We start from the raw sequence: 23,924 nt of genomic DNA on the forward strand, positions 1-23,924 counted from the left end.
TGATCCTGGGGTGAGCTATTATCTGGAGTTTGCCAAAATATTTTATTAAAGAAGTCAATTTTGCAACAGGTATGATTCAGTTTACATCACGGTCAATTCTATGGTATCTGCGTTTCTATTATAGTTTCGAGTTGACAATCTAATAAGCCTTTATTTTGTAGTGGACTCAGACTTTTAGAACAAGACAAATAAATAGATGTATCGAAAAGGTTTAATTAATCTTTAAAATGTTGTTAAAAATAATACATATAAATGTTGTCAGCAATGATTATATTATTACAAAATTGCTGTAGTCTAGACAGAAAATTCCCTGGGCGGTGTGTGTGCGTGTGTTTACTACCGTGTTATCACTACTCTGCTCCAAAAATCTGGGTTTGATTGTCCTGAAGGGGTGTAAAAAAAGTGAAGCATATCCCAAGAAAAGCAATACATTATTTTTTACTTGTCAAAAAGCCCCCCCAAAAATAAAATACTAGGATGTGGAACACACACACACACACGTTCACTCTTCACTCCTGTTCATGCCTGCTTATAAATCATATGTATGTATGTATATATATATATATATATATATATATATATATATATATATATATATATATATATATATATATATATATATATAAACACACACAAAATTGTTGTCCAGATCCAGAAAAATTATTGGATCTACAATATTACAAATTTGTTCTACAACTGTAATTCCTACAGATTTTTCTCTAACCAGCAGAGGGCAGATCTGCCCCTATACCCCCTGGATCAATATCCAGAAACAAGTCATATTTAATTGATCATCATTAAAGTGATCATATTGATCATATTTTCTTTTAAGAAAATTGAATAAGCAACCTAATAGTGTAATTGAGCGATTTTGTGGTAAAGAGTTAAAAACAAACAAATAGCAGCATTAACTGTGAACGGAGCATCCTCTCTGGACGGGGACCGGAGTCCTCTCTGGACGGGGACCGGAGTCCTCTCTGGACGGGGACCGGAGTCCTCTCTGGACGGGGACCGGAGTCCTCTCTGGACGGGGACCGGAGTCCTCTCTGGACGGGGACCGGAGTCCTCTCTGGACGGGGACCGGAGTCCTCTCTGGACGGGGACCGGAGTCCTCTCTGGACGGGGACCGGAGTCCTCTCTGGACGGGGACCGGAGTCCTCTCTGGACGGGGACCGGAGTCCTCTCTGGACGGGGACCGGAGTCCTCTCTGGACGGGGACCGGAGTCCTCTCTGGACGGGGACCGGAGTCCTCTCTGGACGGGGACCGGAGTCCTCTCTGGACGGGGACCGGAGTCCTCTCTGGACGGGGACCGGAGTCCTCTCTGGACGGGGACCGGAGTCCTCTCTGGACTCACCTGGACGGGAGACGGAGACTAGAGAACTCATCCTGGGACGAGACTCTTTAACGGCGGCGGCCATCTTGGGACGTGACTCTGGAACGGTGGCCATGACGGGGCATGATTTAGGAATGGCGGCCGTCTTGAGACGAAGAATCAGGTGTGGCCGCCATCTTGGCTGGAGACTCTGACATGGCGACCATCCTGGCAGGAGACTCACTAGGTTGGCTCAGGATCTCACTTACTGGAGGCATTGTGACCACTTTTACTGCGGTAGGTCTGTCGTTCTTTCACACGCAGGTTTCAGCAGGGAAGGATGCAGGATCTACTTGCAGCAGCTTAACTTTATTTTCAAAGAACATAAAAGAAACCAAACACGCAAAATATTCTAGACAAGAAACAGAACAATCTAGCATGTGGTAATGACGACACACAAGGAACAGACTGAAACACAGGGCTTAAATACAACAGAACAGATCAGGGAAACGAGACACAGCTGGGACAAATTAACTAAACGAGTAATTAACAAGACAACAGGTGAAAGGGATCAAATTAACCTAGAAACACAGACAATCTCAGAACGGTAAACAGATCAAAAGCAAACTCAAAACACGGCAATCTAACACTCAACATGACAGTATTATGTATATTCATTGGCCTTTTTGATAAGTGAATTATTTCAATTTTGATTGATTAATTTGTTTATTTATTAAATTAATAAAGAAATAAATGTTTCCTTGCAACAACAAAAAAGACAAAATAGAAAGAGAGAAGCTATTGGCTATCTATCTTTCTGAAGGGAGTTTCATGCACTGATACAGGGTTGGGTCTGAGGAGCTTCTTGGGATTAGTTCAATTAAGCTCCTTCTGGGCTTTATGTCAAGAATAGAACAATAAGAAGTGGAGCAGAGCTCTGATATCATCTAATGCTGCTGTTTGTGCAAATGCCCCCTTTTCATCATTACTTCTTTAAAGACACCACTGTGGAAACACACCGGACCGCCTTAAGGTAAGAATATATATTTGTTTTGATGTTTCTCTTTCGAGGTATAGTTTTTGTCACCGCGAGGTTAGGACTTTGCTGTCTCTTGCTATATTTGGTGAGGCAGACGCATAACACCTCTCATCGTATTTCTCGTCTTCCACAAAAAACTAATTCAGAACATCAATTAAATTAAAGTAGGCTACCTGAATTATGAACTATGTTGCATTTATGGAGTGATTTCTGTTCCAACAGGGAAATGTCTGTTTGTTGACTGAGTTTAATGCCAACAGCTTTTATGATTATATTAACTGAGAGAGCACACAGAATATTTGGACTTTTAAAAATGATTTTGTAACTGGATCGTTTAAAATAAACAAACAAACTAAATACAGTAACAAATTCAAAACTATTTGTTAACATTATTTAATGTCTGAAGTAATCATTTTTAAAGCATTTATTAATCTAGCACTTACACTCTAAAAAATGCTGGGTTGTTTCAGCCCAATTTTGGGTAAAATATGGACAAACCCAAACGTTGGGTTAAAAATGTAATGTAAAAATGTAACCCAACGGCTGGGTTTGTCCATATTTTACCCAAAATTGGGTTGAAACGAGTGTATTAATGTTGATTTCTTCATATAATAGTACATCTAAAATTTCAGGTTGTATAAATTACTATTAGTTTGGATTAATTCATTAGTTTATGAATGAATGAAAGAATGAATGAATAAGAATTACAATGAACACTAGTATATATTTTATAATTAAACAATAACATAGATGATGAAATTGCACCATGTTTTTTTTAAAAAATGTTTTAGTTGAAAGGATTGTGGATGTCACGTCACACAGCAGAATGAGTCGGAGGAAGAGAAGAAACAGTCGCAGGAGGAAGAGCTCCAGCAGCAGTAAACGTGAGTGTTGATGCGGCTCCTATAGGCCATGTGTGGAGAGTAATCCTCTAAAACACTGTCTGACTCACGCTTAACCCATGCCTGCAAATAGGTGCCGGATTAGGCCTGTTTATATAGCACTCGGCGTCACACAAACATCTGCTTTGGAAAAAATGCTATATACAATTAAATAATAAGGGTAATTTCTGCTGGGTGATAGGTACTTTTAAAAGTACTGTGGAAAAAATGTCTAAAGTGCAAGTAAATTAAATACAGAATTTAGAATATAGCAGTTCACAATATTGAAGGCCTGTTACTACAACGATAATGATAAAGATATAGTTCATACCACAGAGTTCAAACCACAACTATAACGAAAACGGCACAGATCAATTGAAACTGAAGCACGTGCTTATAATAAACAGAATGATATTGTGCGCTGGTGTGGACACTATAATATAGTTATCATTATAGTTATCTTTATAATTATCGTTCTTGGTGTGAACTGGCCTTTGGTATGTAAGAGTTATTGGCACGAAATGACAATAAGCCACACATTATAAAAATCATTATACAAAGTAAATTGTAAAAAAATATCAAACCAGGCATTTTCAAATAAATATTGCTAGAGCTTTTCGCAATGACATCCAGATATCAAGAAAGGTGGGGCTACAGTGTCCAAATACATTTAGAGCCAGTATGCCTATAAATTATTGATTTAATAGGTTAAAGTCGGCATGAAATGAATGTTGTGATAGTCTTTTCTTCTCTATTGTGACGTATATCTGAGTTGTCAAAAAGTACCGACTTCGGTACCAAGTCGGTACTGACATTTTTAAATTGTGACACTCTGAGTGCTGTTGAGCGGGATCGTAAACACCTCTGATTGGCCTTTGTGTTCACTCGCTCATCGAATATGTCTGTGATTGGCTACATTGATCAACGCACGGGAGCGTTTGAGAGCAAACTGAAGTGTTTGAAAAAAACGGGTGTGGGAGCGTTTGAAAGCTCAAGCAGGCGTATATCAGCAGACCGGTCCTGCTTTCAAACACTCCCATCTGTATCTGTGTAAACGCTTGATGAAGAGCATCATTGATGTATGTTTACAACATGTTTTTGAAGTACTGATCATTGTAGCCAATCACAGACAAATCAGATGAGCATGCGAGGACATATGGCCAATCAAAACAATTACGATTCCGCTCAACAGCGCTCAAAGCGTCACAATTTTTTTATTTTAGTGCCGACTTGCTACCGAAGTCAGTACTTTTTGACAACTCTAATCTGAGTGAAACGGCTTCTGGAACAAGAACAAATGTAGGGCGGGGCTTGATTTTGTCTGTGGGGAAATGATTGGATAGTTAGTGGTTTGCTATTGGTGAATCTCATCATTGGAGTGCAGGTTGCCCCACCCTCGCGCCAGTAAACACACCAGAGAAGATGAGGGATGTGCATGGATAAATCATTTATAATAAATACTGCAATATTCCATAAAAATATAAGAATAGTCCATTATGATTTCATAGTGACTTTAAGCGGCACCCTTTTTTTACACGAAAATGCTTGTTTTAAAGAAGACATTTGGCAGATTGTAGAAGTGAAATCAATTAAGAAAGTTAAAGAGAAAACAAGTTATAGAAGTTTGAGTTTATGAAAATGTACAATGTTAAAAATTTTATTATTCGTATTTTATATAAAATATATATTGCCAAAAATCTGAACAAGTTGTGTTTAAAATTTTAGGTTGATATCTCAAAAAATGAGATTTAGTTTGGGCGCAGTACCACACTTCTCCACTAGTTAACATTACTCCCATATAAGGGCGCCTCCATTTCCATATGTTGTTTGAGTGATCTGAACCATTATTTTTTACAATTTTCATACAATTTATGAAGTGGACATTCTATTCAGAAGTAGTGTTGGAAGTTTGGCAGATTTTGAAATGAATTCAACCTCTAAGAAACACAGAAAGAAACACGTATGTGCATTATAGCTCGCTGCCACATCACAAATGCTGAATCTATTATATTTTTCTTTATATTTAAAACATTTTCGGAGCTTTTTTTCTAAAATAATTGAATGGATGCTATCTTTTGAACTCTTGGCATGAAAACAAACTGAGGTTTCTACCATTCTTTCATGATTTTTCATGTTCATCACTATTTCAAAATAAAGGTCTGAACACGCCTTAGGAGTATGAACATATTCATGTTGCAAATTGATAAATTACGGCTCCTCTGTAATTTATTTTGAAAATCAGTCACCAAATATGTAAACTAGAGATTGTAAGCTTTCAAATGATATATAGTTTGTCAAGATTAGTTTAGGTTTATTATAGGATATTACTGTTTTAAATATGTAATGGCGACGGGCCGATGCCAATATAAGGGGTTTACTTTATGATTACTACACTGTACAATTAATGTGACTTTTCCTTTAAAAGGATTGTGTTACAAATAAGATATCAAGAAATGCATGTGCAATGTGATGAATCTAAACCTCTTTTCTTTTTTGTACAGAAAGCATATCTCCATATAACTTTCAAAAGCACACTATGGTGGACACTGAGGTTCATGGGGAGGAAGCTGCAGAGAAAGGAGAAACTGACTCTTTCTGTAAAGAGCTTATATTGTCAGAGTCTGAAGATGAGAAAGAGACCGAGACTCCAACCACGGAGAAAGAAAACAGACCAGAGAGTTGTGAAGATTTTTTCCAGGAAAAAGAGGAAAAAGACAGACAAACGTCAAACTTGGAACCAGTGGACAGAGATCCAGGGTTAAAAATAACACATACTGTGACCTTTGATAATTTTGGACTGACTTCTCCCAGAGTTGTGTTTGAGCGATGCCATGAGGCTTCTGTGAGCGGATCAGTTAGTAGTGTGATCGCAGTCACAACCACTAAAGTCAAGGGCATGACCCCAGATATGAGGCTTGAGTTCAGTGAAGTAGTGACGTCAGATGATTCAAATATCAAGACAACTATTGTTCTTCAAAAACGCAAAGACAAAATAGAAGAGACTCATTTTAGAAGCCAAACTGAAAAACACCAAAATTCAAAAAATCCCACAGTCTATTCATGGGACCAACATGGAGCAGATTACAAACTAAATGTCAGTGAGCATGTTATCTATAAGATTAGCATTGCAGAGCTAAATGCTGAGGAAACACACGCTTCTACGAGTCATTGCTCATGGGACGAGCCCGAAGAAGTGGATTGCCGTAAAAGCTGTTGTAAGAGTAACATTGGTTGGGGTAACGCAGGTGGCCAGACTGACACTGACTTCACACTGGTTGATGGATCTTCCTGTTGTTCATCACCCTCTGATTTCTGGCAATGTCAGAGACAGCTGCCTACCAGTCTCAGTAACGACGCATTATGGGATATCCCTCCCCCTGATGAATTTGCTGATAAGAAGGTTAGCACAATGGATTTTCTTGCAGAAAATGTTGCATCGTGTCAAATCAGTCCTGAAGAACAATTAATTGACCATGACAGCACTGACTTCACACAGACAGCATCTGAGGTTACCTTGTGCAGAGAGTGTATATGCCAGAATACACTGGATGCGGACAACAGGTGCTGTGAACACCTATCCGACTTGAGTCCTCGGGAACATTTCATGAATCCCAGAGTTTCAATGAATAGATCTTCCTTCACTAAAAACTTCATCGACAATCATGAAAGGAAGACTTGTTTGGGCAATAACAGCATTGCCATCATAGAAACCCAAACGCATCCATCAGGCTACATGGACATACCACCCAAAAGACGAAAGACTTACCCGGGAGTGGCGTATCCTATGAGTCAGGCCAGAGAGAGCATTCCCTCATACAGAGAGACATTTTCGTCTGGCACACTGTCTTCGTTTTTCATGCAGTCCCTTCCCTCTCAAGCTGAGAGGAGGGGGAGATTCTACCTCGAAGACGAAAGACTTTGTCCGATTGGGAGCCGCAAATCTTCCAGTAGCAGCAGCTATAGACCAAGCTCAAGCTCTACAACCGGTCCTGACTCATTTAATCCCAAATGTAAGGCTTACAGCACAATCACAAACCCGTTCTATCCATTCAGATCAGAGGAGAGTCCAGAAGAAGTCTTCTTTAGAGGTGAACAGTATCATGAGACAACACAGTTAGATGAGATGATGCAACCGGGTTTGGATGGTGCTTCTGCTGGTTTGATGTTTGTTGATCAAGACGGCACTTTAGAGGCCCAACTTGAGCTGAATGAAGTCAATGAAAGTGGCTTTGAAGATGAGATGGTGGAGCTGGATGAGTCGATTTCACCAGGTGACACTATGGACAGCCATCAAAGGGAACTTCTTATCCATGTCATCCCACCTTCGCTGAGCAACTCAGAAGAAAAAATCAATGAAGGAACACCCAACGGTGTTAATCATATCATGTGCTACAGAGATGAGGCGGACGCCCCAAAGAAACAAAGAGGTTCAGTAATGACAATAATCACTGGGGACTGTGAGCAGAGATTTCTACATGGCAAATATGGCTTCTCACTTGATAAGGGCATTTCAGGGGAACATCCAATAGATACTCTGAGTCCTGTGAGTGAGTCCCCGGCTGGGTCTCCAATGGAGGACCTGGGCAGCATCAGAGAAGCTGTGGAGGAGCTCCAGGATTCATCCCAAGCACAAAAAAACCCAATCTCTACAAACTCTGAGCTGACCTTACAGATGGACACATCCAGCCAGCAGCCTGGAGAAGGGAAAACAAATGAATCCCTGGATAAAATAAGTGCAGATGTCTGTATGACACCCAAACTTTATAAAAATGATTTGTCTGAACGGCAAAGTGCCTCAAAAAGTGAGCACTGAAATATTTTATGCTTTCTTAACATTGGTTTTCATCGGTGGGTCACAATCTCATAAGGACTTTCCTCCTAATAGGGTTGCGGAAAGTAGAAAAATAATAATTATAATAATATTCAATAAAAAGTCAGAATGCTAGAGAGACTGAGCTACTGTAACTTTTTCACTCTCTCACAGATGGAGGTTTTGAAATATCTTGTCCGCCTACTACCGCAGCCATGAGCCAGAAGCAAATGTATCCTCTTAAGATAATCACTATTTTATACTTTATCAAATTATCAATAATAAATGAATTATTTAAAATATGCTATGTTTAAGTTAACATTAAATGACTTATACTCACGGGCGCTCGTGACGTGATAGCCGGCCGTCAGCCAATAATTGGAGTGTGAGACCCGGTCACACCGAAGGCATTCCCCATAACATCGACTCCATGGTGCCACGTCTCGTTCCCCTTCTCAGGGAACTAGGGTTACAGTCGTAACCTGAGATGTTTTTATGCTAGCTTCACTGAATTATGCAAAGTAGTCCTCCTTATTGGTGTAATGTCCACCCTAATTACAATGTTCATTAGAGCCATTTTTAATTAATTCATTTTAACTTTTTTGTTTTTCAAATTCAAATCCTCCAACGTTAATCTACTAACTCTCCTCACTGCTTTGCCGGACAAAAATGGCGGATTCGGTCAATGGCGGATTATGATTGGTCAGATCACCTGTCAATCAAACTCCCTTCGAAGGGTCATATATCTTATCAAATTGAAACAGGAAATGCTTCCAATAATGTTAACATCAAAAGCTATGTAGCCAAATAAACGGGCAGGTTGATTGACACCCTCTCATCCACAACAACCATTAACAAAACTATGCAAGGTACAAAAATTATGACCCATATACTTCATAAATTGCAGCAAGGTTTGTGCCAATCATGGTTTGTGCTGACCCCAAATTGCTAAAACCAATTTAGAGACATTTAGACACCAAAATGGTAAATGTTCATATTAAATCTGTCATTTGAATCATTTTGCATAATGTTCGGGCCTATGCAGATCATGCATATAATCATCACTATATTCACAATTATCAAATTTGCTACTGTGTTGGGTCATCACTTAATGTCCAATGCAAAATCTGGGTTCTGAAGATGACAACCGGATGAAAACCACAAAAACATTGTTTTGTTTTGTTGGCTTTGGCTTACACTGTTTCTGTAATGAAGCCTATTCTTTTATTTGTCATTTATAGATTCATTAGAGGTCAAAGAGCACCTCAGGCCTCCAACAGATACCATTCATAAAGATTCAGAGGAGCATTCAGACCACTGGGCAAAGAGACGTATGCTCTTCAAGGAGAGCAGGCAACGCAGTTCTGCAGGAGGAAGCTCTATAACCAGCATCACAGATGAATCAGGTAAGCACTTATATGCAAATATATGCTGATTTAATTTGCCATAATGTGAATTGTCTGATTGATTTCTAAGGATGTTTCTGTGCAACCTGCAATACACTGCAGGAAAATGAATTATGTAAAATGCATTTTTATACTATTTATGGCAGGAATGTCAAGCTCCTCTTTGGTCGCAAGCTTTACTGGACTAAATATCTCTTTTTGGGTGTTGATTCTGAACTCTACGGTTTTTATTTGTTAAACCTTAGTGTAACCATTGAGTTCACATTAAACTTAGCTCACAGCCAGAGTGTTTGATATACCCTGATTTCTGGTATATATTTGGAAGTTTGGCTAGTGTATTGAGAAATGTATTGTGACAATAACTATTGACTAACAAAATGTTGATCAAAAATATGTTTTTTTTTTTCTGTCATTAAGACACAATGAATTCTGAGGACACTCGTTCAGTGGATATGTCAATGCGAGATATTGAGGACAGAGGATTTTACACAGAAACGTTTCACTCAGTATCATGGATATACCATGGAGATGATGTTAACCAGAGTGACGGTCCACACTGTCTCACCAGCTGTACCCGACCAGCAGCAAGTGGGTTCTTAGCCAGTTCTAGACAAAATTCATCATATAATGCTAATTACAGTGTTTAAAGATGCATTATATATTTCAGTTCGTGAGCGGACAGTAAAAATCGGTAAAGGCATGGGCGAGTATCCCTGGGGCTTCCGAATTCAGTTCTCCAAACCCATTGTGGTTACTGAGGTGGATACAAGTAAGTTATAGCTTTATGAAATATATTTTATAAAAAAATAAAAGTTTGAAGGCACCGTTAGTCACTGTGAATTAACGTATCAGCCAAATAGGTAAATGTTCTGTAGGTTTTCTAGATTTTTGGGATTACTTTGTAGGCTGGGAAAACCCTGACGAACTTCCGGCAAATTTGAGATTTGCTCTGCAAGTCCGTCTGGCCAATTCAAGCCCATTTCCAATTTTTCCAAATCGAGGCACCAATCACAAACGTTGGCTTTACACGATGACGATCGCTCTGATTGGTTTTAGGTCTATCCAATTGCGCCCAGAGGCATTTGAGCGACGTCCGTTGGTGACGCCCGTTTGGAAATGGGCTGTGAATGAACCTTCCCCAGACCCAGAGTTACAACTGAGAAGGCTCTGGTGTCAACCTGGCTAATTACTTTGCTTGTCCTGTTTGTTGTCCTAAAACCGTGGCGAATTAGACTTCCGGGAAGACCCCAAAAAATCTCATGATGTAACTATTATTCATTTTCCCGAATTGGAATATAATTTGTATGATTTCGTAAGATCTGCTTCTGAGGGTTAGGTTTAGGGGTTGAGCTTGAGCAAATTGTATGTTTCATGTACAATTAAATGTTTCATGTACAATTAAAAGGTTGATGTCATTGTAATATTCATACGTTTACTCAGTTGCGATGTGGTTTGGCAACGGCAGGAATGCTTTGGATAGTTTTTGAGTCATTTTACAGAAGCTGCACTAGGATTGGGAGCTATTTAGAATTAAAAAGTCCTAAAATTAAAAGTCACGCATGGCTAAATTTGCTTCTAAATTTCCACACCAAGAGCAACTTTTAGCCTTAACCCCGCAGACAAAAAAATATGTTCTAAGAACTTTTTGCCAATGTTCCCATTAAGTTATGAAAATTTAATTTCTGTAAGTTCAAAACGTCCATTTTAAAAAATGTTTTTTCTTGATTATGTAAACATCAGTGAAAACATTAAGGGAATCTTCCATTTCATAATTTTAGGAATGTAACTTTTGAATGTTCTCTGAATGTTTTGAAACATGTAGTAAGTAACGTTCGAAAAATGTTAGACGAATGTCCAAATAAAATGTTTCAGAAAAAAATCTTCCATGATTGATGTGTAAATAACATTTTTGTGCTAACGTTTTGCAAACGTCATTAAGGACCAGGCAACTTTGAAAAAACATTCTATAAATGTTACTGGATGCACATTTGTTCATAACTTTGCATTTATGTTCCCTGTTAGCCGGGAAGATTTTTGGTAAAACCGTCCTCAGGTTGTAACAGCTCTATTACAGGAGAAACTCGAAAAATGTATTTTAGTAATTCAACTTAAAAGGTGAAACTAATATATTATATAGACTCATTACATGCAAAGTGAGATATTTCAAGCATTTTTTTTGTTATCATTTTATGATTATGGCTTACAGATTATGAAAATCCCAAATTCAAAATTAGAATATTGTGAAAAGGTTTTCATAATCTGTAAGCCATAATCATCAAAATAACAAATAAAGGCTTGAAATATCTCACTTTGCATGTAATGAGTCTATATAATATATTAGTTTCACCTTTTAAGTTGAATTACTGAAATAAATGAACTTTTGCACCATATTCTAATTTTGAGTTTCACCTGTAGAAATAAAAACAGTATAAATAACAAAAAGCTTTTTTCAAGGTCTGTGTTGTGCCCTCTGTAATCACATTACTAAAACCCTTATCAACCTTGAGCAGATGTACAATGCAGGAATTCAAACAATCTGAATCTGAGTAACATAGTGTGTGCTGTTCTGAGGCCTTTTCTTCTAAACGTTGAGCCCTGTAATGAAGTAAGATGCAGATGTGTGTGTGCTTCAGATGGAGCGGCGGAGGAGGCCGGGCTGCAGGTCGGAGACTGTGTGCTGGCAGTAAACGGCACTGATGTCACTAGTGTACCACACTCAGAAGCGGCTGACCTCGCACGGCAAGGTAAGCTGGACACTCGGACAACATTATTATTCATTTTTAAATCCTAGTGGAATATATGGATGCACACTCGTGCACTGCTAAATAATCTGTTGTTTACAGTTCAAGACTCAGAATTACTCAGACTATCATTAATATGGAGATATATAATCTCAAACATAAAAATATGAACAATATATATGTTAAATGTATACAAATATGACATGGCTGTAGTGTAGCAACGTAGAAACACAATGAAGCTGAAGTGTGGTCTTCATTCTGAATCTCAGGATGTTGTCTCTTAAACTATACATTTTATGAAACATTTTCTAAGACCATGTCATGTGAGTTTTTAGAGAAGGCTGATAAGATGCTATTATAAATGATATTTTATTGCCTTGTAAACACCCATTTGCACTCTATTGTCTATGTCTAGTGTGGCGAACTGTCCCATTCACGTTTCTATTGTTCTCACTCGAGAAACCTTTCACACCTCTCCCGGGTATGAAAACTAATCTTCATTGTTCTTTTCATATCTAATTATTCTTTTGTTTGTATTCAGCCGTTATTAGTCTTAATTCTGGCATTACATGGCTTGTCCATCTACACTACTTTGATATCTATTCAGATTTTAAAAGTTGTGTGGTGTGTATTCCAGCCTTAGATGGACAACATGCTCACATCACTCATGATTTATATGGAAATGCATTGCTCTTGTGGGACTGGAGCAAAATAGCAGATGCTCTTGTATAACTTCATTTTGGGTTACATGTCTTTCATGTGATTTATGTTTAAAGGCCCGGACACATTAACTCTGACCATCGGCTCGGATATCGGTCGAATGCCGAACACTCCACGGCCAACATGCAGGGGTTACTTGCACAAGCGCACTCAGTCCAGTTTGCTGAAGGGCTGGAGAAAGAGGTGGTTTGTGCTCCGGCACGACTGCTGCCTCTACTACTACAGACACAAGCGTGTAAGTTCAGTTTTCTGTTTTATCCAGAAGGGTTTAAATCTGAATGTGCAGTGACTTCTTCTTCTTCTCCTGGTCAGGATGAAGGGAAGAGCCGAGCTCTGTGTGTGGTGAGTCTGGAAGGGGCGCAGGTGGAGGCCGACACCAGTTTAGGAAAGCCGTTTGTGTTCAGATGCTGCCCTGTCTCTGGGAACCGAGTTTACTACTTGTATGCCACATCAAACCAAGAGATGAAAAGGTGAGAACATGCAGTGCTTTCTGATATTAAGAGATTGTTTTGTTAAAGCTATTAAAGCTAAAACTTTGTAAAGATTTTTGATTAATGTGAAAATAAAAGTTTGCTTTAAAGATACAAAGATACATGTAATTTTGTTTGCCGCTAGGGGTCGCTAACCCAAAGGCATAGGTTGATGACGCAGTGATAAGCAGAATTATGGAACTTGTCGTCATGTTGATGGATCTAATAATGTTTATGGATGAGTGAATACATTGATGTTTTTAACATGATTGTGGTGTGAAGCAGGCGATCGCGATTGCTAATGAGAGACAGATATCAGCGCCACACGCGAGTCCCGCGGATATAAAGGTATAAGGACATTTCATTCTAATGAACGCAAGTGCTGAATAATACTCGCACAGGTCAGTTTATTAGACGAATTAAACTTGTGAGGTAACGCAGCGCTGTCTCACTCGCTCTACACTATCACACTAAACTGCATTTGAGTGTGTTAAAGTTATAATGTTATTCTGTGTTAGTTTGTCTGTATGAGACTCGCAGTAATCTAGATCAACATTAGAATAACATACTGATCATGTTCTAACATTACATCATGTTGAGCTATATAACATTGATTAGTTTTATATACATTTGCTCTGTCTAATAAAGTACATGTAAGAGTTGCGTCTCTGTCGAGTCCAAGTTAGTCGCGGACGCTAGCTCTCGGCATCTCGCAAACACCACGCTGATATTGATCCTCATTTTAGTTCTCCTTTTGTCCCAAAGTCTGCTTGCCATGATCCATAATGTTTGAACGAAACAACAACCGAGTTAGCGCCGCTAAACATTACGCTGTTGTCCACGTCTGTCGCCATGGTTACTATGGCAGTACGAGCGGAAACCAGGGGTAACGCGGATATTACGTCAGTGACAGGCGACTAGTGAACAGGGACGGGCCATTATTTAAAATTGGGATTTCTCTGAAATTAAAAATCTTTGTGAACTTTTGGGATATTGTAAGTACACACTGCAGGAAATATATCACACTGTGCAAGTGATTTTTGGATATTTTATAACAAAATTATTACATATTGTAGCTTTAATCAAATAAGAAACTTAAAGTCTTCTCTGGAAACTAAAAGTAAGAAGACACACTGTAATAAATGTGTATTTTGTGTCACTAAACAGGCACCCTTGTTAATTGCATTAACGACTGTTGCATTAAAGTAAATGTATGTTTATTTCTAAATTCAAGTCAGGGTTATTTGTATAGTGCTTCTCACAATACTCATTTCTAATGTCATTTCAAAGCGGCTTTACAGAAAAGCAGTATGTGTAATTTAAGTGCTGTGGTCGTTGCAGTCCTACAAAGCATTATTATGGCAGTGATGAATATTACTGAGCTTATTACCGCTAGTTAAATTGCACGGTTTTTGTTTGTTTGTTTGTTTGTTTGTTTGCCTTGTATTGGTTGTATTCTTGTTGTAATTGAAATGTTATTCAAATTGTAAATTGAAACTAATTTAAATGCTGTGCTGTCCAATGGATTAAGGTGATTAATGTAAGGCGATTAATAACGTACGTACCTACATGCGTACTAAAAGCCATCTGCTAAATAACAAATAACTTGAAATAAGCAGTTTGCACTTGTTTGTTCCTCAGGTGGCTGGAGGCTATGGGTCGAGCTGTTCATCCCATTACTCAGGTGACTTCCTACTCATTTGTGTACATAGTATTTGCTGTGGCATTATTACACATGTGCTATGCATAAGTGAACACACCCATGCTAAAGTTGACTCAAAATAAAAATTGATCTTTTGGAAATTTATCTTAATGCCTTAATTTAAAAAAATTAGGAAAACTCCAACCTTTAAGGACACCAATTTTCTTTGTGAAATGAATAATGTATCGTAAATAAATAAATGTTCTTCCTTAAACCCCAGGGTGCATAAGTCAGGACACCCCTATGTTAAATCCCCATAGAGGCAGATTTATATTTTTAAAGGCCAGTTATTTAATGGATCCAGGATACTATGATCCTGATAAAGTTCCCTTGGCCTTTGGGATTAAAATAGCCGCACATCCTCACACACCCTTCACCAAACCTAGAGATCGGCATGTTTTATCTCAGTTCGCCTAACAGCTGGTTTGATTTGCATTGAGAGATGATTTTATGGAAAGTACCCCATGCTAATCTCTAGGTATGGTGAAGGGTGTTTGAGGATGTGCGGTTATTTTAATCCCAAAGGCCAAGGGAACTTTATCAGGAAGCATCCTGGATCCATGAAATAACTAGCCTATAAAAATGGACTGCATTTATATAGCGCTTTCACAGACCCAATGGCCACCAAAGCGCTTTACAATATTGCCTCACATTCACCCATTCACTCACTCATTCATACACCGACGGCGGTGTCAGCCATGCAAGGCGATCCAGCTCGTCGGGAGCAACTGGGGTTAGGTGTCTTGCTCAAGGACACTTCGACACTTGGTCAGGTGGAACCGGGGATTGAACCACCAACCTTCCGGTTTGTAGACAATCTACATGAGCCACTGCCGCCCCGTCCAAAATAAAAATCTGCCTGTCTCTATGGGGATTTAACATAGGGGTGTCCTGACTGTATTTTAAGGAAGAATATTTATTTATTTACGATACATTATTCATTCACAAAGAAAATTGGTGTCCTTAAAGGTTGGAGTTTTCCTCATTTTTTTAAATTAAGGCATTAAGATCAATTTCCAAAAGATGATTTTGTACTCCTCTGTTTAGTCAACTTTAGCATGGGTGTGTTCACTTATGCTTAGCACTGTACCTTTTTTTCATTCTTCATGACAGCTCTGTTAATGTAAATGATCAATTAATAAATCAGTGTCTTGCTAAACAGAATACCATTGGCTGATTGAGACTGATGTTGTTAAGGTAGTAATGCTCATAATGCTAATGCTGGTGATTGTTGAAGCAGAATCACGTGTGGGTGGACGTCACTCGACACAACTCGAATCTGCCCCCGCTGGCAGTCAAGACCCCAGAATGCCTTGGGTTGCTCCACCAGCTGGACCGGAGCAAGGACTCGTGGGTGCAGCACTACTGTGTGCTGAAAGATGGATGCCTCTATTTCTATGCGAGCATTCGCTCAACCTGCGCCATCGGTACGTCTGGGAGCTTTCACAGTGCAACGGTTTGAACTGCTGTATTGTAGTACGACTGCTAATGAAACAAAGTCACATGTGTGAATGTGAATTATCTCTTCATAAAGTAGGACTCCAGATAAAATAAAAGTACTAGGTAGCCAATAGATCCTAAAGTTAAGCATTTTACAGTTCAAAATACTGTTTTCTTCTAGTTGCCAAGTTAGAGAATTGTTCAGGAAGCACGTTTATCCACGCTCATATTCAGGTCTCTGGATCAGTTTTGAAGATATATCGCAGAGGCTGAAGTTTCACATGGATATACAAAGTGCTTCTAATTTTTTACACATTCCACGTCACTTTCCAAACAAACTTATCCCCTACAGTCAACTTAAAAAAAAAAATTCATTGCTTTAATATTCATTGCAACAAAGCTCTGTTGTGAAAATGTCATGTATTTCAGTAATTCACCTTAAAAGGTGAAACTAATATATTATATAGACTCATTACATGCAAAGTGAGATATTTCAAGCCTTTATTTGTTATAATTGTGATGATTATGGCTTACAGTTTATGAAAGCCTTTTCACAATATTCTAATTTTTAATTTGGGGTTTTCATAAGCTGTAAGCCATAATCATCAAAACTATAACAAATAAAGGCTTGAAATATCTCACTTTGCATGTAATGAGTCTATATAATATATTAGTTTCAACTTTTAAATTAAATTACTGAAATAAAGGAACTTTTGCACCATATTCTAATGTTTCGAGTTTCTCCTGTATCTTACAGCGTTTAAATTGTCGCATCAACAACCAGTTTGTAATCAAGCACAAATAACACAGATGGTGATATGATATGGTGAATATTTAACTGCTTTAGTCACAGTCTGGAGACCTGTAAATGAGTCTCTTTTGATTCGGATATATTAATCAAAGTTTTATTTATTTTCTTCAAACATATACACAGTATATATTTCTTGTAAATAGTATTTTTTTATTTTAGTAGCTTGCTATGCTGTGACTAATATCTCCATTTGTCTGATTGCAGGAGGAATCTACTTGCATGGTTACACCGTGAGGGATCAGCCGCTGGGGTCCAAAAGATCCGCGATTGAGCTCAGACCTCCATCTGAAGAGTTCAAGGTGTTCTACCTCTGTGCGGAGAACGCAAACGATAACAAACGGTAATGAACTAGATTTTAAATATTGTTCAGCAATGCCAATAGTCTTAGACAAAATAAATAGCTCAAAAAGATTAAACAGACTAAAATTTGCCATTTTCCAAAATTTTTTTAAGCAGTTGTTTTTTCATGAAGTCCACTTTATAATGCTTGTCAATCTTTTTTGCACCAAAAGCAAAAAAAAAAAAAAAAAGAGACAATAATAATTTAACCTTTTTAGCTAATTATTTTTTTAAATCAACAATCCACAAGCCAGACAGCACAATGTAATAATGTTTATTGCAAAGAACTAGCATGGCTGTTAGCAAAAGTGCATTCCTTTTAACTAAAGTGCATAAAATGATCAAATTAAAAGCTTTGAGCCTAAACTCAGTCTTAGGTGTCTTCACTCAAGACCGGGCATGAGCTGCTCTCTCCCCGTTACACTGGAGGTCTAGCTCCCCCGCGGCTTCCCTGGGGTTGAGCCTGGGTGAGGAGAGTTATTGGCCAAACTGCATTATGTAATGCTATCGTTTGCCTCCGTTTCCTTAGTAAGGGCAAATATTATATACCCTTGGATGAGTATACTCGCATAAAGCGAACATATTTAACCCAACTGTTAGGTTATAACTAAAAACAACCCGATGGCTAAACCAAATGACTCATTAAATTTTAAGATAACCTAACATAATGACCCAACATGCATAAACCAATGGATTGAAGAAGGGATGTATTTGGTGAGGTGCTTCTATAGATGTGGTAGTACCGAAGGTTGTGGTTGGGAACCCAGACAGCAACAGTGCACATCAGGCCCGTGTGGAATCCAGGTGTGGGCCGGATCTGGGAAGACACTATATTGCTGTCTGGGAATGCTCTGTCTGGGAATGCTCCCTTCGGTAGGCAAAATACTGGTAATATGCCTGACATAAGCTGAGGCTATGTTGGGTATTTTCTCCTTCGAGCTCTGCTCTTGGGGCCGTACAGGCCTACAGCCGGGACTTGCCTTGGAACCTGGGGGATGTTTCCCGGTATCTGGGACTATTGGCTTAGGGAGTAGTGCCACCATATGAGTCACATGAGATGTGCGCATGGGGTTGACATGCTTTTGACTCCGGCTGAGTAATTTGTAGAGTCAAGTTGCTGTGCACACTATGTTTGTGCATACTGGGTTCCCAACTACAACCTTCGGCACATCTTCGGGACTCTACCCTACTTCAGCAGCCTTCCAAAGGGAGCATACAATGTGCAGGCCTTCCCTCAGCATGGCGTAGTGGGTATTGTTTCCCCATAGTGTCAATACCATGACACAGAGGTTATACCACGACTGTAACCCTAGTTCCCTGAGAGAAAACGAGATGCTGCGTCTCGTTGCCAAACCTCAGGCTTGCCAGAAGAGTTAATGGCGTGTAACTCAGGGACCCTTTTATACTCATGGGCGCTCGGCGTGTGACGTCATTGTTTGCCTTTTGCCAATGATTATTGCTGTTTGTTTACACGTGCCTCAGACACCGGTCATGCTGATGGCATTGCCCATAGCGTAAATACCGAGACGGAGCGTGTCGTTCCCCTTATCAAGAAACCAGGGTTACAGTCGTAACCTAGACGTTTTCAGCCCTAACCCAGACAGCAACGTAGTGTCGGCCGAGATCTAGGCTGACACCGTGTCCTAACTACACGCGACGCCGCGACACGCGATAAAATGCGTCTTTTCCATGTTAATCAGAGTTTTTGTCCTAACCAGCCGCGACGACTCTATTTTAGAAACTATTTCTATTTTTCTGCGACGTCGAGGCTGGGTCAACAAACACAAAGTATGGCAATGATAATCTCAGGTACTGTTTATGGGCTTTATTTAATGTTAAAAGCGTATAATGTGACTTTGAATATCCTTTAGTGCTCCAGCTTTGTAGCTGTAAAAGCAACAATGGATAATTCACCTCAGATCTTGAAATTAAACAAATGGAAACAAGAACATTCAAACTGTGAAGAAACAAGTGTATTATTTGACAAATATTGTTTTAGTAACTCAGTAGCCTATGTTTTTGAATAATGTTTAAATGGTGTAATATTTGTGAATTTGATTATGTAGCTACTTATCCATTTTCTTGCGATTGCGTCAAGATTACTCTCTGGTGCTGTGCACTTGACGCGAGACTCCGCCCACACGCTGTTCTGATTGGCTGTGGGTTTTGATTGATTTTTACGCATTTTGCAGTCGCGTCGCGTCTAGTGTGGACAGACAAATTATTTCTCGCTGGATCTTATCGTGTCTGGTTAGGACACGGTGTGACACTACGTTGCTGTCTTGGAACGAGTAGATGCGTCAATAGACCCCAATAAAATATTACTGATAAATCCTTGTCTGGTGATTACATTATACTGACCTGAGAATTCTTTTGCTGGACAATATTTCAGCGATCATGTCATGTTTGCTATCAGCTATTCAGAATCTGAACCAGCAATGCCAGATTTACGAATGAAGCACTGTATTATTGATCTAAACGGTTCAGCGGGATTGAAGCAGAATCATTTGAAGTGGTTTCTCACACTGAAATAGTAACAGGATACTTTGTCAGACAGAACTCAAAAAGAGCACTAGATGAGGTGGATATTTAGCCTATATATAAGCTGTATTTTCCCACAGTCCACTGTAGGAAATACAACATGCAAATGTCTCCTATCGTTTTGTAGCGATGACGCAGCACTTTATTGCCTGCAGATTGTGAACGACTCTCCACTGCAGGGAAAGACAATTTATAGTATCAAAACTTTTTTTTTTTATGAAGACCTGTTCCCCAGAACTGATGAAAAGCTAGAAAGGCTCTGGTAACAAGTGTATCTTGCATACTTTAATATCCCCGACACAACATAGTGTCGGCCCAGATCCGGACTGTGTGAAATCCACGTATGCCGCATCTGGGCCGACACTGTTGCTGTCGGGGATGTAAATGATAGTCCACGTTGTCTTTATCAAGCTGGGCCAAGTTACTGAATACAACATTGGTGTTGACATATCAGTGTGGGTGGTGCTTTATTAATGTGCTTATGGTTGAAACTATGATGATTTATGAGTGACCCATTGTTGTAGCTTCAGAAAATCCTGTTGTCCATATGAAACGATTGTGTTTAACGAATAATATTTTGTGAAATATGCATGTATGTCTGTCATCATCAACGGCAGGAATCAAATAAATCATACTGATGAATTAACATGATCCTTTTCTCTACTGTTTCCCTAGATGGATCAGTGCAATCAATTCTTCTATAGGAAAATGGCTGCCATTGCATCAAGCAATTCAAGACTACATGAGTCGGCCACCCGAGGAAACGAGAATGTGAACAAGACAGATCTTGTCACGAGAGGCGTTTCGCAACCAGTTTAGCGGTGGAGGGAAGGGAACCTGATGGTGAAGATCCTATGCCTTGTAAAGCCTTACAGACGTACTGCATCACACCACACTATCAGAAAGATCAGTTGTAAGCAATAAGAAGTGATAGGATCTTTACCGTTTTGATAAACATATGTTGAACTTGAAGTGATCTGGAGGATTGGCTTTGAAGTGCTGCATTTGTTTAACAAAAATATACAATTTGATAATATCATTAAAAAGTACCTAAATGAAGATGAAATTAAGTCATCTGCTGATGACTCCTCATGAGAAAACCTAAAATAAGTGTAACTCCATATAATATTCAAGTGCGTTTATGACAACAGAGCCGCAGCGCGCGCATGAAGCTGCCATGGCAACCAGATACGGCACAGTTCTCGCTGTGACGGCCGCTAGAAGCAGAGAAGTAGAGGCATAATTCACACTCAAATGTACATGCGGTATTAGGGCATCACCATCAGACCTCAGCCATTTAATAGATCACAGAACAAAAACATATGTTTATGTTATATAGAGCTTCAAGCATGAATTATGTGTTCCATCTTTCACATTGTAATTATCATAATCTTGTTTTAGTTTCACTTTAGCATGTTTCTTTGCATTCAACAATTGATGATGTTTCAGGATTTGCTAACTGTATGTGAAGACGCTGCCACTGCTGTTGTACATAATACATTGTTTTTTGCTGTCTAGACCAGTTCCATAAAACATTTAGTCATTTTTATATAACCCGCAGTAAAATATTTTACTGCTTTGTCTTAGCTCATTTGTACTATTTGTATGGCAATATTATGATTTTTTTTTTTCCTATTCTTTGTATAAATAAGGAATCTGGCTTTTTGTATGAATATTTTCTACTAGTACCGGGTGTGTTCAGTTCCAGTTTACAGTTGGATAAGAATTATTACAGAACTTGGGGAGTATTTACACCTGGTCAATGCATTAACACTTGATGATTGGATCGCTGTCTGATCAGTGAAACATTTGAAGTGACCCAGTGTAAATATTCCCCAATGGTTAGCTTAGCATTAGATGTCGTCTGTTCATTTAAGTGCTTGTATTGCATGTTAATATCCTATGCTATAAGAAAGCTTGCCAAAATACAGACTTGCATATGTTCTACCTCACATAAGTTGTTCTTGTAATATAAATTTCATGATTACACAGTTGTCTGGAATATTCTGACAAGTCAATGGTGTCATTGAGGGGTGACATATTGTGTATGGATTTATATATAAACACTGACAGGCACAACATTAAATCCCCCTGTGTAATATTGTGTGAGAGCTCTGGTGTGTCGAGGCATGGACTCTGGGGTTTCTGGCACCTAAACATTAGCAGAAGATCTATTAAAGGTTGTATCAGCGATTTCAGGCCCAAACATCAATGATCACATTCATCTAATCTTTCCTATGATCCGCTAGCTGCCCGCCCCATAAGCAAGCTGTCAAAAAAACACGTCTCTGTAGGCATCTAGGCTCTGAGATTTGCACACAAAAACAATTGGTTTCACCAACCACTCACAACCAAAATAAACAGTGTTCAACCAATCACCGACAGCGGCTGGTGTTGTGAGGTTTTGCGCTCGTGCACGGTGACGGCTGCACGTGAAGTCGGAGCTGAAGAAGAAGCCAGCGTCTATCAACAAGAGAAATTGAACATGGCTGAGTCAATCCCCAAGAGGAGGAGGATTAGGGCGAGGGAATACCATCGTGTTTATTCCAAGACATGTATAGTTGTCGGGAAGGCTTTTGAACGGTGGAATTTTTTTTTTTTTAATCGGACGCCGAGGTTGCACTGTTTCTTCTGGACAGGTGAGTAGCTGCTAGTGCTGACTTGTTTGGATGTGAACTGAAAATATCCTTCTTGAAATAATATGAGTGAAGCTCGACTAAACTTGGGTAGCTCTAGCTAAGAAATGCGCGTGCATTATCGTTTTTTTCCCCATGATGCACGAAACGTGCTCGCTTCAAACACAAACAGAAGTGACGTCACCCACAATCGCTGATACAACCTTTAACTCCTGCAAGCTGTGAGGCGGATCCTCCATGGATCGGATTTATGGATTCAGAACATCCCATAGATACTCAATCGATTGAGATCTGGGGAATTTGGAGGCCAAGGAAACACCTTGAACTCTTTGTCGTGTTCCTCAAATCATTGCCGAACTATTTTTATATTTTTATCCATATGCTAAAAGTGGCCACAATCATTAGGGAACACCATTGACATGGTAGTATATTATTCACATTTGTGAATAATAGATGCTAGTATATTATTTTTTGGGGGGTCCCATCTTAAAATTTTCATTTTCCCCCTGACTGACAACCAATGCTCGTTAACAGATCATCAACCGTCAACTGACACAATTGTATTAAATTAGAATTCAATTAGAATGATGCGTCTATGACCCATTATCAATACCTCATTTTTTTGTTCACTTTTACATGTGCAAATAGCAGCTTAAAGGGCTGGTTGATTATGATTTGACTTTTCTAACTTTAGTTAGTGTGTAATGTTGCTGTTTGATCATAAACAACATCTGCAAAGTTACAACGCTCAAAGTTCAAAGCAAAGAGATATTTGCTTTTAAAGAAATTGCTTTTTAAGGACTACAACAAACGGCTGGTAAAGACTACACGACATTCCTACCGGGTTAGAGACAACAACCCTAAAATGTACATAAACCCCGCCCCCTGAACACGATTTATAGATTATCAAGACAGAATATGCTAATCAATGACTAGAAGATAACTACATAATCTACATAAATTCATCAACTAACCATTCAGAAATGTCCTGTTGCTTCTACATGTTGTCACTTCTTCTTGAGTCTCTCCATCTTTCTGACTCCGGTTTGATCATAAAAGGCAAATTTTATGTGCT

General features: G+C 39.0%; 1 protein-coding gene across 2 annotated transcripts; it reads left to right on the forward strand.

The window, feature by feature from the left end:
* Nucleotides 1–1,563: 1,563 nt before the first annotated feature.
* Nucleotides 1,564–22,404, forward strand: pdzph1 (PDZ and pleckstrin homology domains 1). Of its 2 annotated transcripts, XM_079599576.1 has the most exons (14): nucleotides 1,564–2,346; nucleotides 3,144–3,236; nucleotides 5,735–8,035; nucleotides 9,285–9,449; nucleotides 9,867–10,037; nucleotides 10,117–10,218; nucleotides 12,083–12,193; nucleotides 12,606–12,671; nucleotides 12,967–13,145; nucleotides 13,223–13,380; nucleotides 15,022–15,064; nucleotides 16,323–16,509; nucleotides 17,538–17,673; nucleotides 20,889–22,317. In XM_079599576.1, exons 2-14 carry the CDS (start codon nucleotides 3,179–3,181, stop codon nucleotides 20,986–20,988), a joined length of 3,777 nt encoding a protein of 1,258 aa, XP_079455702.1. In that variant the 5' UTR covers nucleotides 1,564–2,346; nucleotides 3,144–3,178; the 3' UTR covers nucleotides 20,989–22,317. The 2 variants fall into 2 exon arrangements, with proteins under 2 accessions (XP_079455702.1, XP_079455703.1); XM_079599577.1 differs by lacking the exon at nucleotides 12,606–12,671 and having other exon boundaries at nucleotides 20,889–22,404.
* The last annotated feature ends 1,520 nt before the right edge of the window (nucleotides 22,405–23,924 follow it).

This window comes from Phoxinus phoxinus (genome assembly GCF_949152265.1).
Source record: "Phoxinus phoxinus genome assembly, chromosome: 23".
NCBI classification, from domain to species: domain Eukaryota; kingdom Metazoa; phylum Chordata; class Actinopteri; order Cypriniformes; family Leuciscidae; genus Phoxinus; species Phoxinus phoxinus.